General features: G+C 39.0%; 1 protein-coding gene and 1 pseudogene across 10 annotated transcripts in view; one reads left to right on the forward strand and one right to left on the reverse strand.

The window, feature by feature from the left end:
• Window positions 1-18122, reverse strand: part of SLC44A5 (solute carrier family 44 member 5) — a 374661-nt gene that overhangs the window by 189011 nt on the left and 167528 nt on the right. For 4 of the 10 annotated variants that reach the window (XM_023258835.2, XM_023258834.2, XM_023258833.2 and 1 more), the window contains one exon: window positions 4413-4454. The exons of 4 other annotated variants lie outside the window; for them this stretch is intronic. In XM_023258835.2, the coding sequence (XP_023114603.1) occupies window positions 4413-4454 (42 nt within the window). Of the gene's footprint in view, window positions 1-948; window positions 980-4412; window positions 4455-18122 lie in introns of all 10 variants that reach the window. 2 more of the 10 variants (XM_045036029.1, XM_045036028.1) reach the window with 1 other exon arrangement.
• The window catches only part of LOC123379386, a 102846-nt pseudogene continuing 94379 nt past the window's right edge, over window positions 9656-18122 (forward strand).

Genomic DNA, 18122 nt, shown 5'->3' on the forward strand with positions numbered 1-18122 from the left:
CCCTCTGTCTCAAAAATAAATAAACGTTAAAAATAAATAAATAAATAAATAAATAAATAAATAAATAAATAAATAAAAAATTGACCTTAGAAGAAATTAAACTTTTAGAGAAATAGTTAACAAAAAATAGAATTGACACTAACTAAAACTTCTCATGGTAAAAATTTATTGACCAAAAATTGATAGAGGAATCATATCAATCTGTAAAATCCACAAAAATATGTCATGAAGTTGATGAATCTTAATGTAAAGTAAAACAATCAATGAATCAAATATTTATTTTAAAATTGACACAAAACATGGTAGTCTAATTAAAATAAGCTTAGTAGAATAAAAAAGAATAAAACCATAAATAGTTTAACACTGCTATTCAAAAATTAAGAAACAAAATTAACTAATAGAAGGTATTTTCCCCCACCAAATAAAAGAATAGTTTACTGACCCAAATTCATTAATGTTGGCATAAATCTGATTTAAATGTTAGTGTACAGAAATAGTCAAAATATCCTCGGGTTTAAATTGGGTCAAATTGTCAGATGCAAATTGTGGGGGTCAAAAAAGTAAGGTCAAAATAGCCAATAACCAAAATTGTGCACTGTCCATTGGATTAATATAATATTTGCTCTTGTGACTCCTACATTTATATACTAAGTAATCTAAAACTGACCAAAATGGTACATTAAATAAAGTGTGATTAGAGGAAAAAAGTAATATTAACTCATCATAATTGTGATGATGTATAATTGTGCTCTGATAATTTAAAAAAATTTTTTTAATGTTTTTATTTTTGAGAGAGAGAGAGAACGAGAGGCGAGGGCAGAGAGAGAGAGAGAGGGAGACACAGAATCTGAAGCAAGCTCCAGGCTCTGAGCTGTTGGCACAGATCCCAACGCGGGGCTTGAACTCAGAGCTGTGAGACTATGACCTAAACTGAAGTCGGACACTCACCCAACTGAATCACCGGCCGTCCCAATGTGCTCTGAAAATTTAAAAAGCAGTTGGTTATTTGCTCAGTTCACTACTTGATTTTGAGAATATAAGAGTAGTTATAAACAGATTCTTCTGTGGAGAATGGACTTGTTAAAGAAAGCATAACTATGTTTAGGGCAATAGGTAAAGTATGAAAACCAGTGAGGAGGCTATTGTAAATATCAAAATAACAAAGGACAGTTGTTTGAATGAAGTAATACAGTGGAAATGGTCAGACTAGAGGATTAGGGATGAAAAGATAGGTAGACTGGGTTTAGTGGGACCTGAAGCTGAATAAACCAGTCTGGAGCAAGATAGAGCAAAAAAGGCCAGCGATATAAATTTAGGAGGTGGTAGCATGCGTATGGTCTTTAAAAACCATAAGAGACTCTTAAATACAGAGAACAAACTGAGGGTTGCTGGAGGGGAAATGTCTTGGGGATGGGCATTAAGGAGGGCACTTGTCGGGATGAGCACTGGGTATTATACGTAAGTGGTGAATCACTGTGTTCTACTCCTGAAGCCAATATTCTAGTATATGTTAACTAACTTGAATATAAATAAAAATAAAAACAAGTAAAACAAACAAACAAAACTGAGATGAGGTGAAATCACCTAGGATAACGTAAAAAGAGAAAACGCATACTGGGGATTCCCCAACATTTGGACTCTAAATCTTAGAGATTGGGCAGAGGAAGAGGAGACGTCAGAGAGAAAGGAGGAAAACCAGAAGACCAGAAAGTGTGGTATCATGGAAGCAAAAGAAGAAAATATTGCAAAAAAGAAAATGGCTAGATGTGTCAAATGTTCCTGATGGAGAATAAGGTGAGAAAGAAAATAATTCTCCATTGGAGGAGCAAGATAGACATTTTGGGAAATGTGGATAAAGTGTTTCCTGAAGTAGTTCAGATACAATGCCAGTTGGTGTGGGGTAATGAAAGGATGAGAGGGAAGAAAGTGGAGTCAGTGCCTAAAGACAACTCTAATGAGGAGTTTCCTATGGGAAAAAGTAAAGAAATGGAGTGGTAGGTGGAGAATGATAGGAAAGTCAATGGAGGCTTTACCAATTTTTTCAAGGGGTTGATATTTAGGCATGTTTATACAATGGTGGGAATAGTGCAGGAGAGAGAGGGGACAATTTCATAGCAAGGTCCTTGTGGAGGTACCAGCCTAGAGGAGACAAGGATTCCCCTTCCTTGTAAGAGCAGAGGAGGTAGAATACATGGGATAAAGTCACCAGCTTTGCTGGGCCTCAGCTTCTTTGGAATAGGAGGCTGTTGAAGCATGTTTTCCATGGTCTACCCTCAACTGTACTCCAATTATCCCAAGCTCACCTACATTATTAAACACAGTTAAGCTTTCATTAACATAAGGTTCTTGAAAAGACATCTAAATGTTGAGTAAATGGTTCAAAGAAATAAGACGAAAATGGCACCAAATTCACCTGCCATGCCTATTCACCCATTCACCCCTAACTCCTGGGTATAACACTCTTAGGATCTGCAGGTGTTTCTTCTTTTTTTTTTATTTTTATTTTTAATGTTTATTTATTTTTGAGACAGAGAGAGACACAGCATGAGCAGGGAAGGGGCAGAGAGAGAGGGAGACAAAGAATCGGAAGTAGGCTCCAGGCTCTGAGCTGTCAGCACAGAGCCCGACATGGGGCTTGAACTCACGAACTGTGAGATCATGACCTGAGCCGAAGTCGGATGCTTAACCGACTGAGCCACCCAGGCGCCCCTGCAAGTGTTTCTTCTAATATAAATGCATTTTCAGGGGATGCAAAACCAACAGTTCCTCCAACTTAGCAGCGAGTTCTCTTATATATATCTCCTCTAGGAGAATGGAAATAGCCTAAGATCTCAAGGCAATATTCTACATTGGAGTTTCTCCCTTTCCTTGAAAACTCCTTTTCATTCAAGCAGAAGCAGTGCTCTGTGGTCTATTATACCAGCTTATTATATCAGATTATATCAGAAGTGAAGCGCTTATTCTTCATTGGCTCATTTATCTCAAAAATCTTGTCAGAAAGATGACAATTTTATTATAGTCCTGATTATCCTCATTAAGACAAGGTTTATGAATGAAAATATAATATCATATTGAACAGTAAAACACAATTTTAAATCATGATATATCTTGAGTAAGAATAACTCACTGACTCCTGATAACCCAAAAAAGACTTGGCTTCTATGTTTTTCAAAAATAGGGGGAAAAATCTGCTGGTATATCTTTCACCCCTAAGGTTAGAAAACCACAAATGGAAATTTATAAAATAGCTTCTACAAATGATTATATTACCTATCTTTCCACCTTATAGGATCCTATGTGATCAAATAAAATCTGTGTAAGGGAACTTTAAAGACTATAAAATGCTATATAAGTTTAAGCACAAACCCTAGAATCTACCCAGGTACAATTAAAGTACACAAGCATCAATAAAGAGGTTTTGAGAACAGAGATAGGAAAGTGCAAATGTGATAACCTTTTCAGTTGAGGATTTGGGATCCAAGGAATGTTGGAAGTCACAGCAGAGAAGTACTTGGATATCTCAGGGGCAATGAGAACACATAAAGGAAGAACAATTCTTTAAGTCTGTGCAGCTCAAACTTTTATTTGCAAATGAATCACTTGAGGATCTTGTCGACAATGCAGATTCTGATTCAGTAAGACTGGGGCGGGGCCTGATTCTGCATTTCTAACAAGCTCCCTCCTGTTGGTCCGGTCCACAGACCAACTTTTAAATTTCTCTTTTTTTTTAATGTTTATTTATTTTTGAGAAAGAGACAGAGTGCAAGCCGGGGAGGGGCAGAGAGAGAGAGGGAGACACAGAATCTGAAGCAGGCTCCAGGCTCTGAGCTGTCAGCACAGAGCATGAGGCGGGGCTCAAACTACAGACTGGGAGATCATGACCTGACCTGAAGTCCGACGTTCAACGGACTGAGCCACCCACGCACCCCTCCACAGACCACACTTTGAGTAGTAAGACTCAACTAAATGGGGCTAAGGTGTGAGCCAGGTGTCACAAAAAGAGGACTGGGTAAGATAGTGTTATGAAACAGCCAAGAGGCCTGACAATAGAGATCTTTATTATAAAGAGAGATTTAAATAAGACATATGTGTTAAGGTCAAAAACTGAGATTCAAGGGTGGAAAGAAAGCAAGATGTATGGGATGACCTGGGGTAATGAAGCATCAGCAGATATAAGATGTTCTTCCTGAGGGATTTTTTTTTTTTTTATAGCTCTAAGAGAGGAAATCCCTTCAGGAGGAAGAAATCAGCCACTTGAAAGAAGGACCAAACAAGTCTTCAGTAATTAGTCTATACCAATCAAATATTTTGGTGTTCCTAGATTTTGAAAGAATCATGTATTCCTTAATAGACTGACTGTCATGAAGAATTCTTAGACTAACTTATCACTTAACACTCAGACTATGACTTACCATAGGTATCATCTTCTAAGTAAGTAGTGTCTGATGTTTCTTCTAGGAAAAAAAAACAAAGGGCAAGCAAATCTTTATTTGTAGGGATCAGTGATTCCGAAGCTCTATACCCATATCTCCCTACCATAAGAAATCCTAGTTCTTCAACCTTAACACAGAGAATAACATAAGGTGTATTGTACTACCTAAACAGATACTTAATGCCCATAGTCACTAATCATGTGGAAGTTAATCTTAGGAAGTTAAACAAAAAATTGCATAAAGATACTGGGTTTAGAGGTTGGAGGGTGTGGGAATAAAGTTTTAATTCTTCCATTTTCATCCATGCCTTGTACAAGGTGATACGTGCAGTCTTGAAAAATTCAGCACCAAGAACTAAAGCACTTTGTTTACTTTCATTTTATGCTCCTGCTTAAACCTCAGAAGATGCATTAGTCATGAAAAACTTAATATGCATTGAATACTTTCAACTACATGCAGAATAGCCAGTATAGACTACAGAGAAGAGATGTAACTCAAATTCTGCAGCCACAATTGAACCACATTACATGTAGGGGAGGTGCATGTGGCAAGTTCCATAATGAACAGTGATAGCACACTGAAGTTTTATTGCTCAAATAATCCCATCCATATGGGAAACAAAAATATTAATGCTTTCTATGAACGCTCCATTCTCTGTTACTTTATCAGCCTTGTCAAGCCATTAACGAAAAGCATTCTCACTATAGAACTGATGGGCAGAAATTACAATCCTTGATCTAAGCATCCATGTTTCACATCAGTCTAACAATGGAAAACCATTGAGAGTCAGAGTTGGGATAAAGATTCTAGAGAACGTGAGCATTTGTAAACTGTGTTCACTGGGAAAGATAATGATAATTAAAATAGCAACCAATTCTTGAATACTTACTATACATTAGGTGCCATGATTCATTTACATTATTTCTTTTAATATTCACAACAACCATTGCCATAGTCAGAGCAATCAATTCTCCTCTAAAAATAAAAAGCTGAAGTTCCCAGAGGCAATGTGCTTCGGGTCTAATCTTTGCTTAGTCACCACCCTGCTAGTAAGTGGTGGATCTGAAAATCAAACTTAGGTTTATGTGGCTCCAATGTCCACTCAAAACCAGTACAACTTCCAGCCTCTAGCACTCAAATGGATCACAAAAATAAAGATAATTTATAAAAATTTTAGGACTCCCCTCATCCTGCACCACACCTCCTTTAAAAGAGCAATGCTGGACCACATTCATTAGAATGATAAGCATTAACTGATTTCCCAGCTTTTACATGGGGGGTATATAGCCAAAGAAAGCCCCCCAAATAAGAATGGCCATCTCTCACTGTTTTATTAGACCTAAAAGCATGTATATTGAAGGCTGAGTACTTGAGAGATAGAATAAAATATTAAAATCCAATATCAACTGCTTCATTCCTGTTCCTGGGCCCTAAGTAACTAGACTTGCCTTTCAAATCCCCCAAAATAATAAAAAACAACAAAATTTCATATTTTAAAAAAGATGTCGCAATGTTTTTTTGTAAAAGGCCTAAGAACGTACTATTCTAATCAAATGTTAGTTTGTACAGTAACAGAGGTTAGCCCCTGCCTCAAGCTCCCTACTCTGATCTTTCCCAACTCCTCCAGGTATATATACTAATGAACTCCACCCACAGGCTCAGGCCCACTGGAATCCTTGCTAGGTATGGCAGGATGCAGAGCAGTAACCTCAGCCCCAGCAGATGGAGAAGGGAATAAGCTACTCCTGCAATGTAGGTGCTTTACAGACACAGTTAAATCCTCAGCAACTATGGACTAAAAGTGTAAGCATTCCCATTTTAGAGATAGGGTATATGGAAATTCAGAGTGTTGAAAGTACCAAGGTTGCATAGTCTCATTGTTTAAAAACAACAAAGCGGACCTAGGTGCTGGTCTCCCTTACCCAGATAGAATATCATACAATATAATTTTGACTCCTTCCTAGAATTTGCACAGTGAGTTAAAAAATCAAAGTTCTTTGTCTCTTTTTTTTTGGTGTGATCAATTCATAAAATGGTAGAACCAGCTTTCTGTATAACCTTATATCTTTTTTAAAAAGTACGAGAACATCCATACATCATGCAGACTGCCTTGTGGATGTGTACAAACACCAATGCCAAATTATTTTGACCCTGGTAATAGCTGAGAAGACTGGAATCTCAAATGAGATCAGCTCCTGGATATGCATCCTGCCTACTTATGGTTAGTGCAGTAGCCTCAGTATGTAGTTGGAGATGGGAACTATTGGACTACCCTTCCTAATCTGATTGCTGTGCCTTTTACCGCCTTCATTCCCTTTTGTCTTTCTTGCTCAAAGGGTCTTCTTTATTTTTTTTAACGTTTATTTTTTTTCTGAGAGAGAGCGAGAGAGAGAGAGAGAGAGAGAGAGAGCCTAGGGGCAGAGAGGGAGGGAGACACTGAATCTGAAGCAGTCTCCAACTCTGATCTGTCAGCACAGAGCCCAACGCAGGGCTTGAACTCACAAACCCTGAGATCATGACCTGAGCCAAAGTTGGACGTTTAACCAACTGAGTTATGCAGGCACCTGCTTGAAGGGTACTAAGGGGATGAAGACAGGTTGGAGATAGGGATGGAGGAGGGATTAGCAATGAGCAGAGCCAGGCTGGAAATTGGTGAGAGTCACACTCTTGCTGTGTTAGTCTGGAATCTTATTAAAAAGAGGGGCGCCTGGGTGGCGCAGTCGGTTAAGCGTCCGACTTCAGCCAGGTCACGATCTCACGGTCCGGGAGTTCGAGCCCCGCGTCAGGCTCTGGGCTGATGGCTCGGAGCCTGGAGCCTGTTTCCGATTCTGTGTCTCCCTCTCTCTCTGCCCCTCCCCCGTTCATGCTCTGTCTCTCTCTGTCCCAAAATAAATAAAAAACGTTGAAAAAAAAATTAAAAAAAAAAAAAAAAAGAACCTGGCCCCTAGTCCTACATTCAGGTTCAGCATTGCTAATAGTGATTCAACCGTATACTATGTTTCTCCTGATGTGATGCAGTGGAGATCATACAGCATATGTAGAATGTATTCTGGTCCAAAAATGTTTAACAGGAATACATCAAAACCTAACCTACATTTTATACGAAATACAGGAGATAAAGAAACAATGTGAATGATACCCCTGGGAAGGAACCAAACAAATCCAGAAAATGAGATATTCTGCAGAACAACTGACAGGACCATATGTCAGTATTAGGAGAAAAAGGGACCTTGCTAATTAGAATATTAGAGACCTAAGGGACATAACCACCAGATCCAAGGTCTAGACTAGATTAGATCCTGAGATGGACAAAATGCTATAAAGACATTTGTGGGGGACAACTGGGGAAATCTGAATATAGGATGAATATAAGATAAAATTAACATTTGTCGAACTGGAAAAGTGGAAACTGTTTACCAAAAAAAAAAAAAAAAACAAACAAAAAAAAAACAAAAAAAAAACAGGAGCAAACAGCATAAAAAGCAAAATCTCTCATAAACAAATACTACAAATCTGGAAGGAAATATGAGAAAGGTTGTATGTGTGGGTGACTGTAGCTGTGGTACTTTATTTAATTTTATTTTATTTTGATATATTTTCTAACTTTCTACAATGTGCATAAAATGGCTTTTATAGTGATAGAAAAATATTTTATACTGCAGTATTCCAACGCATTGGCTTGGATATGTCTGAATATAAAAAATACTCAGAGTCATGATGCTGCCATTTATCTGAATTTCTAACACTTTGTGGTGGCTGGAACCTCCACTGCTGTGTCCTGCATGCCAACCTCTGGTGCCATTGCCCACCCAAACTGTACTTGGCTTACTCAGTATACTGCAAGAAAGCAGGTGGCTGGCCATGTAGAGTCAGCCACTACAGCTGACATCATTTCGCACTGTGTCCCAGCTTCATTAACCCCTGCTACAGAGACCTGGCAGTCTGCAAGCCCAGGACAGATGTGATACTAAGCCTGTATTATCTGAAAAAGAGGCTGTTAAAACCAGTCTTGCTGAAAGGGAGAACTGGAACCAGGGTGTGGACACAACTGTGTCCACAAAGTCATTATTTCCTTCCTTCCATAATTTAGTCATTCATTTAGCAAGGATTTATTGGCCTCTTACTCGGTATCAAATACTATGCTAGGCACCGAGACTACATAGGTAACCAAAGGAATCCCTCCTTGTCCTCATGGAGTTCTTTGTAATGCATCAGGATGAGAGACTTTAAGCAAATAAGCACAACAATAATTCTTTATTTGCAAATGTGATATGATAGTTGCTATGAAGAAGTGTATTGTATGAGGGCAATAAACCAGAAATTTAAAGGATGAGTAATGGTGTGCAGTCTTGGCAAAGGGCATAGCATGGGCAAAGACCCTATGATAGGAAGGAGCTGGCAACTATGGGGAACACGAACAAAGCCAGTAGGGTTGGAAGACACTTGGGTGAGAGGCTGAGTGATGTGAGCTGCAGCTGGAGGAGCAAGAAGGGGGGCAAATGGACACACCTGACAGCCTTATAAAAGGCCCACGCTGCGCCCCACCTAGATGCCCTTGTGGAAATAACACTTGAGCACCGGAGGTCTGAGATGGACCTGACCCTGCTGAGTATCATCTGTAACCTTTTATGTTCTCTAAAAGAAGAACTGCTGTTGAATCTTAAAAGGCAACAAGGGGGGCACCTGGGTGGCTCAGTCGGTTGGGCGTCCAACTTCTGCTCAGGTCATGATCTCACGGTTTGTGAGTTCGAGCCCCACGTCGGGCTCCGTGCTGACAGCTCAGAGCCTGGAGCCTGCTTCGGATTCTGTGTCTCCCTCTCTCTCTGCCCCTTCCTCACTCGCTCGCTCGCTCGCTCTCTCTCTCTCTCTCTCTCTCAAAAATAAATAAACATGGGGAAAAATTTTAAAAAAAGGTAACAACATTCTGAGTATCATGGTCAAGTACTGGAAACAAAATAAAGATATTATCCTATGCATGAGGAACCTTTTTTGCAGTTCTAGTAGCCACGATTTAAAGAAATCTATAATGGAGTTAGGGACAGTCCAGAGAAAGTCAAGAGGGAAAGGGCCAGAAAATGTGGTCCACACATAACGCACTTCCCTTAAAGAGACAAAAAAATGATGGTGCTGATGAGGGCACAGGTCTGGGGGTCTCAGGCACTCCTCACAGGGGCAGCCTTGGCAGGACCATAGTGCTGAAGCGGGCAGGCTGGTAGGTGAAGATGACTGAGGTGTATGAAATCAAAAGCAAGAGAATGGTTACAGGTAAGAAGTTGAACACTACCTTTCAGTAATTAGAAATGGTGTATGTTTTTATGGAATGTAGAAGGTTTGAAAACTCATAAGCCTGAAAAAAAAATACATTTCATACAGATAAGATGAAGTTCTGCTTTCTGCTTGGCCACAGTGTGGTCAGAGAGACCTGGCCTGGCCCTGCGCCTCACTCCCTCTGTTTGCTGTGCCTGTCTCATTTGTAAAATGGGACAGAGTGGTATCACAGGGCTGTTGTGAGAAATGAATGACACGATACTGAAATTTTCACCAGTGTCTGCCACATAAAAGACACTCGGTGAATGTTAATACCCTTCCTTATAGAACACGGGAGCTCTGAAGGATGCTGGCATGTGAAAAATAAAAGAGGTGGTAAGCTGTGATTAAGAAAGAAGAGCTTATTTTCTAAATCACTGATATTCTTGAGATAGCCTGAACTATGAAGAAAATATATGCACCTCAAAATACACTCAGTGGTATCCCTTCCAAAACCACAATATGGCAATAGATGGTCATTGATATTTATATATGGCAGGAGTCTCCCAACACTTTTTAGAATCAGAACCTAGACAATTTTGGCCCAAGGCTATTTCAATGTTTACCCACTTGATTGTCTAGGAACTTTTGCCACTACGTAGAGGAGGATGTCTATATACAATGATATATATATATATATATATATATATATATATATATATATATATGATATGTATATATAAAATATATGTGTATGAAAATATGAATACACATAAATGTGTGTGTGTGTATATATATATACACACACACACATTTATGTGTATTCATATTTTCCAGGATCCTTGAACTCACTTTTTTTCACCTGTTCCTCCCTTTCAATCTTCTCCTCAATTAACTCATCATTGTTCCAGATATTCAGATATAATCTGTCCTACTATTTTTCTTTGAAAGAGAGAGAGCTCGCTTGTGCACAAAAACAAGGGAAGAGGCAGAAGGAGAGGAAAAGAGAGAATCTCAAGCAGGCTCCCCACCCAGCATAGAGCCCTAAGCAAGGCTCGACCCTCATGAACCATGAGATCATGACCTGAGCTGAAATCAAGAGTTGGATGCTCAATCGACTGAATCACACAGGCATCCTTAATCTGTCCCACTTTTAAATCCTCCCATAACAGATGTCTTGAATGCTATAATGTAAATTAGTGTCATATGCTACATGTTTTAGAATAAAACTGAATAATTTATCCATATTTGTATTAACTACATTTTAAAAGACCCAAAGAAAAGAAACATAAAACACAAATTCCTTATAAAAGTTGAGGCATCCAACTGATGCATGGCAGACAAGAGGAAGTAGAGAATAGGTATGACAATAATTATGCTATTTCTGACTTCATCATGCAATTATCCGCTATACCTATTTATAAGTCATGTCACATTTCCCAACACATACTATTGTCTCTTTTCATTCGTGATTAAAAAAAAAAAGCCAATTCCTCTGTGCCCAAAAAATGACCAAGAGTTCATTGAATAAAGCAGATCCATGTGATATCATCTTAAGCAATGACATCTTAAGTATATCCATGCCTCTAGGTTTCATCACCTTTGTCCGGATCAACACTATCCTTTGAATGAGGAAAGGTGCAATCTCTTTCCATATCAGCCTCTGTAATATGTCATGGTGATGTGTGGTGGGGCAGGTGAGAAAAGGAAAGGTAAAAATTCAGTAGAAGACAGAATCTAACCACTGCATATAGAAACACAAACTTGAAAAGAATTCTCAAATTTGTGAAAAACTGACATCATTGATTTTACAAATTCCTGCACTGTGTTTTGGGGGAGGGAGGTTGTAGAAATGGTGGTTGCCATATTTGTGTGCTATTTTAAAATAAAATAGTTTTGTACTGTTTTTATTCATTCAACCAAAATTTCTTGAGTACCTGCTCTGTGCTAATAATGTAGCACTAAAAAATAGCAAGACCCTGCCTCTGCTTTTGAATAGTTTATGATCCAGTGAGGATGTGAATTTTACCATAGCTCTTGGGGCAGTGACAGTATATAAGGGCATCACCATTATAAGATATGCAGAAGCTAGATGCTTGAAGTATAGAGTCTGGAAGTTAGCGACTTTGGGGATTCAAATTAGACTATTGGCATAATAGTACAGCCCATTTTTGAATGCCAGTATGTCAATGTCAGAGTTTTATCCAGGTCCATAAGACTTAGAATCTTACAATCTCAACCCATTCCATTCTATTACCTTAAGCATCTTTAGAGAGGAAGGGGTGGTCTCAAGAGCAATGAGGCATTCAGAGTTAAATTTGTCCCATGAAGCAGTTTAGGCAAATTTGCATAGTACCAAGATACTGGTCAATTCCCTGACCTTCAAGAGACATCTGAAGGTTGGTGTAAAGATCACTTCACATAGACTCATCTGCCTTTGGAAAATATCCAATGATATTTCCCCATGTAAAGGTCAGAGGTAAAAACAAGAGCAATACTTCAGTCCAGATAGTGGACAAAGAAGAAAAAGAGCACAGGTTGAACAAGCATAAACTACCAAGGATATGATGTATTCAATACAGAAAAATATTAAGCAGTCACAAAGAGAGAATGTGAGGGGTTCTTTCTTTCACAGTCATTGACCCATAACAGAATCCAATCACCACATACAAAGGGAACAGAACCATGATCCTCAATGGAAAATGAAAACTCTGGCATGATCGGGGGGGGGGGGGGGGTGCAGGGAAGGACAGGAAAGAGAAAAATAAAGACAAAGGAGTACAGAGAGATCATTATATATGCACAGCTATACTCTTAATAAGACTTTTTTGGGGAATATTTTTCCATCTTTATTCTAAACAGCTGTCACACCATGGTGTTGTTGCCTTGGGGTTTAGTTAGAATACATATCAAAATATAATTGTTAGTTCAGTGTAGCCCATATCCTTAGATGGAAATATTCTCTGTTGGATGACAATTTACTATGATTTGTGAATTTTGCAAGATTTTTATCTTGAGCTCCAAATGAGTTGAGAATGACATTTTTCAGCCTACCTTCATTCAGTATTTAATAATTTTAGAGCAGATTTTATTCACTAGGATTTGATGGGGGAAAAAGTAGAAAGAAAATGTAGCATTTCACAATACTGTTCAAACATAAAGATAAGGCATTTTTATGCAATGACATTGTAATTTTCTTTTACTTGACTACAAGATCTTTAAGTGCAAAGATTATGTCCTTTTATCTCTGTATCTCCCATGCATAGCACAGTGCCAGGCACATCTCATTTGCAACAAATATTGAATGAATAAATAAAAGAATCAGTTTCAATGGGGAGAGGGTGCAGGTGAGTTCTGTTACCACACAGAATAAGGAGAAGCAATTTGTAACATGATTGCTTCCCTAATTACATCGTGGGCTCATTTCAAATATTTGAATCCAGTGCTCTATACCTTAAGCCTAGACATGCCTCAGAATCCTTCTCAACACGGTACTCCAGGCAGCTACACTCCATTAAATCAAAGTTGGCATTTAGAGTAAAATCTATTCCTATCACTGCAATAAAGGTTTCTATCATGCAATCCATAAGAAGGAAAAATTTTTCCAAAATTTCTCCTCTGGTATCAACATACATATTCACAATTCCAATAATTATAATATGCATGAACATATACACTTTAGAATCTGTTGTTCTGTCTTCTTCTTTCTCTCTTACAAGTTAGTATGCACATCCAGAAGTCTTGAGCAGAACACAGACCCAGCACAAGGCAGCTCTTGTTGATATCCTTGTTATAAGTAAAATAAAAATATGTACTTAGACTATTATGACATTTATAAAATTTGACACTGTTTCTGTTACCTGAGAGCTTACATATTTATTTAATATCTGTCTAGATCACCATGGATTCACTAGTACCTGGGACATATGAGGTGCTTCATAGATATTTATTGATCAACTGGATTATAAAATTCTCATGTCTTGTGACTTCCTTTCTCCCTACTGCAGACAGTTACCATGCCGAGCATCAGCACCTGTGGCAGTTTCTGCCTCCTGACCCCCAGAATAAGCCACAATAAAATATGCTACCCACAAATTACAAATTTCACTCTAACCAGGTCTCTGGGTTAATGTGACCCAGGTCCAGTGGTACACTTTTTAAGAATCCTCTTTCCACCAGCAAGGTGGCAGGCGGATTGTGAGAATACTCTGCTGCCCCATGCCAAAAACAAAACAAAACCAAAACCAAAAACATGTATCTAGAGATAAAGAGTTCCAGGTACCATACATGAACTGAAAGCTATACTTTCCTTAGCTTTCTACCATACGTGGCCAGTCTTAACTTTTCTTTCCTTGTTGTCTTAGTGTCTTCTTTATGCTCAGTTTCTGACGCCATGCATTTTGAGCATGGATAGTCAAGCTCAGTAATCAGAGAAGAACTCTTATTCTTTCAGCTTTTTTCTATCAGGTTCTTTTCTACTGAGACTAGATCTTGATTCATTATTCCCTCACCCCCCCTGTCTTTTAGCTGAAACTTGAGTTGTCAAAAGCATCCTGGGGGCGCCTGGGTGGCGCAGTCGGTTAAGCGTCCGACTTCAGCCAGGTCATGATCTCGCGGTCTGTGAGTTCGAGCCCCGCGTCAGGCTCTGGGCTGATGGCTCAGAGCCTGGAGCCTGCTTCCGATTCTGTGTCTCCTTCTCTCTCTGCCCCTCCCCCGTTCATGCTCTGTCTCTCTCTGTCTCAAAAATAAATAAATGTTAAAAAAAAAATTAAAAAAAAAAAAAGCATCCTGTGCCAAAAATGTCCACGCTTTGCCTAATTGTCCTTGATCCCTGCTACTCTCTTTTCTAAATTACTTCCACACTGGCCACTGACTTGGTCAATGTCAGGTTTGAAAAAAAAACTTGGCTTTTTGTTTTGGGTTGACTTTTCCTTTCAAAGGATTTCTCAATCCAAAAGTATTTACTGAGTACCTACTTTATTCAAAACTGTGCTAGGCACCAGAGCTAACAAGGAATTAGATAGACACAGCCTTGCTCTCATGAAGCTTACAGTCTAATAAGTGAAGAACATAACCAACAAATTTACAGTTCATTATCAAGGTATGAGGTGCAATAAAGAAGAGGTATGGAGGCAGGTACCTGGGCGGCTTAGTCAGTTAACTGTCAGACTCTGGATTTTGGCTCAGGTCATGATCTTATGGTTCATGAGTTCAAACCCCACATCGGGCCCTGTGCTGGCACTGCAGAGCCTGCTTAGGATTCTCTCTCTCTCTCTCTCTCTCTCTCTCTCTCTCTCTCTCTCTCTGCTCCTTCCCCATTTGCACGAATGCTCTCTCTCAAAATAAATAAACACTAAAAAATTTAAAAAAGAATAGCCATGAGGGTACTGTAAAAGCATTAAATAAGAAAACCTGACTTTGCATTGAGAGTCAAAAAAAAAAAAAGCTTGTATTAAGTACTAACAGGCAGGAATGAAATAGGCTATAGTTTAAGAGGATGAGTGTTCAAAGCACAGGGAACAACACCTGTATAGCCTATAAGGAAGAAAAGAGCGTGCACATTAGAGGACCTGCTGAAAGTCTAGCATAATTGGAAAGAAGAAAAAAAAGGAAAAGGAAGAAGAAAAGAGAAGGCAGAAATAATAGGTGGAAGGCTTTTTGTGGGGCCTTGTAGTCTAGAAGATTTATCTTTACTCTGACACCAGTGGGAAGCCATTGAAGAGTCCTAGGCAGCGGAATACTGTGTATTTTTCAAAGATCAGTTTGGCTGCAATGTGGATAAAGAAGGGAGGGAAATAGGATGATGCAAGGAGACCAGTCAGGGGAGTGGAGCAGTATTCTAGGTGAAACATGATTGCAGCTCAGTCAAGAAAATGCCAATGCCAATCACACTGACACAAAAGGTATTTGATTGAAAAAGTGACAGAATATGGCGAGAGTTATGAAGGAGGGGGAAAGAGGAGCTCATGATAATACCTATGTTTCTGGATTAGACAACTAGGCAGATGGTTGTACCAGACACTGGGATAGGACATGAGAGGCATGAGATGAATTTGGAAGATTGATGATGAATTTGTTTCTGAGCTTACATTAGATCTCTAAGTGGAGGCATCATGTTGGCATTGGACATATGGGGCTCCAGCCCAGAGGAAACATCAGAATTAAAAATGTACATTTGACAGAGAAGCTGTGGGCAAAGGGGAAGAAGCACTAAGGAATGAGTCCCAAGAGGACAGAAGAAAGCCAAGGCTAATTGCAAGCCCATATGGAAAACATGGGCTGAGGATGCTGAACCGACAAAGGAGACTAAGAGATACCAGGAAAGCTTTTATTTATTTTTCAAATTTTCTATGCTTAGATTGCCTCATAATAACTAAAAGCAATAGCCATTATTTTGAAGTGAGAAAATGAATGATAACATTCATGGAAGATCATCTGTGCTACATTTTTAAAACCATAGGATTGTAGCAACTAATAGTCCTAAGCACAAAAAGCACAAAAAATACCACAAAGTGGCATTTCCCTTTGCTTTTACCCCTCAAACCCATCATCCTGTGGCACTAAAAATATAGTAAAGTAGAGGAGCTGTGATATTTAGGTATCTTCTTGGAATTACACATTTTCCTAATAATGATGCCTAGTCCTTATCCCATGTCCCTCAAGATGTAGAATTCACTATTTCTCAGCTAGTACAAACATCCATCAACAAATACCTGTTGAGTGTCTACTATGTGCCAGACCCTAAAATAGAAGGATATACAAAATAGCCACAGATCCTGACTTCTTGGAGTTTATAGTCCACAAGGCAAATGACAATTAAATATAAGCACACAGGGGCACCTGGGTGGCTCAGACGGTTGAATGTTGGACTCTTGATTTCAGCTCAGGTCATGATTCCAGAGTTGTAGGATTGAGCTCCCCCCAAGTTGGGCTCTGCGCTGAGTGTTGAACCTGCTTAAGATTCTCTCTCTCTCTCTCTCTCTCTCTTTCTCTCTCTCTCTCTCTCCCTCTCCCTCTCCCTCTCCCTCTCTCTTTCCCTCTCTCTCTCTTTCTCCCCCATTTGTACCTACTCTCTCAGAAAAAAGATATGCACACAAATAAAAATATAACTACAAATTATGTTCAGTGCTATGAAGGAAAAAACAAGTGTCCTATGACAAAATATAACAAGGAACCTTAATTTTTTTGCACACATGAGTGATGAAGGATCAGGGAAAGAATCACTTTGAATAAGTAGCATTCAAGCCTATGTATAAAAGATGAGTAAGAGGTACCCAAGAAATGATTAAGGGAAGCACGCCAGGCAGAGACAAGAGCATGCATGGTAGATCTGAGGAATAAAACGATTTAACCAGTGTCACTGGAGGGTTTGAGTGGAGGAAAGAGCAGTTGGTAAAGGATATACCTACAAAGGAAAGAAGGGGCCAGATCACACAGGGTCTCTAAGCCAGGGAAAGGATTCAGGATTTTATCCAAAATGCAATAAAGTTGTGGAGGAAATTCATATTTACATTTTAAAAGATCAATTATATTTTTTAACTTATGAATTAATTAAATATAAAGCTGGTGAAAGAAAAGTTAGGCAGGGGAACTTTGCTTCTGACCATGAAGGATTAAATGTTATGGATACTGCCTTCCCATCATAAATACCTCGCACAATAGAAAGATAAAAAAATAAAACAATAGTTGTCAGAGCATGGGCCTATGGTCTCTGAGAGAAGGGAAACAAACCAGGTAAACCTTCCAGTTGCCCCAGATCATTACCTGGAAGTAGGTCCAAGCCACAGCTCAGAGAAGGAAACCTAAACAGAATTCAGCAATTTCATAAGAGGTCAGAGTTTGAAAGGGCAGAGATGTCTAAAATTTGTAGGCAGAACATCAAGAATATCACAATATCAAGTGGTCTGATACTGATGTAATTAGAATTCTGGAAAGGAGGAGAGGGGCCAAAAAACATTTGAAGAAATAATGGATGAGATTTTTCCAAATATAATGAAGACTATAAACTAACAGAGCCAAGAATCTCAATAAACAAGCACAGGGGCGCCTGGGTGGCGCAGTCGGTTAAGCGTCCGACTTCAGCCAAGTCACGATCTTGCGGTCCGGGAGTTCGAGCCCCGCGTCAGGCTCTGGGCTGATGGCTCGGAGCCTGGAGCCTGTTTCCGAGTCTGTGTCTCCCTCTCTCTCTGCCCCTCCCCCGTTCATGCTCTGTCTCTCTCTGTCCCCAAAATAAATAAACGTTGAAAAAAAAATTAAAAAAAAAAATAAATAAATAAACAACAAGCACAATAAAGATGAAGAAAACCATACCAGAGAACATTACATTCAAACTAAAGAAAGAAAGCAAAATAAAAAAAAAAAATCTTAAAAGCAGTTAGAGAAAGACAACACACATACAGAAGAAGAAAGAATGAATGACAGTAGACTTTTTATCAGACATCT

Source organism: Felis catus, chromosome C1 (assembly GCF_018350175.1).
Source record: "Felis catus isolate Fca126 chromosome C1, F.catus_Fca126_mat1.0, whole genome shotgun sequence".
NCBI classification, from domain to species: Eukaryota; Metazoa; Chordata; class Mammalia; order Carnivora; family Felidae; genus Felis; species Felis catus.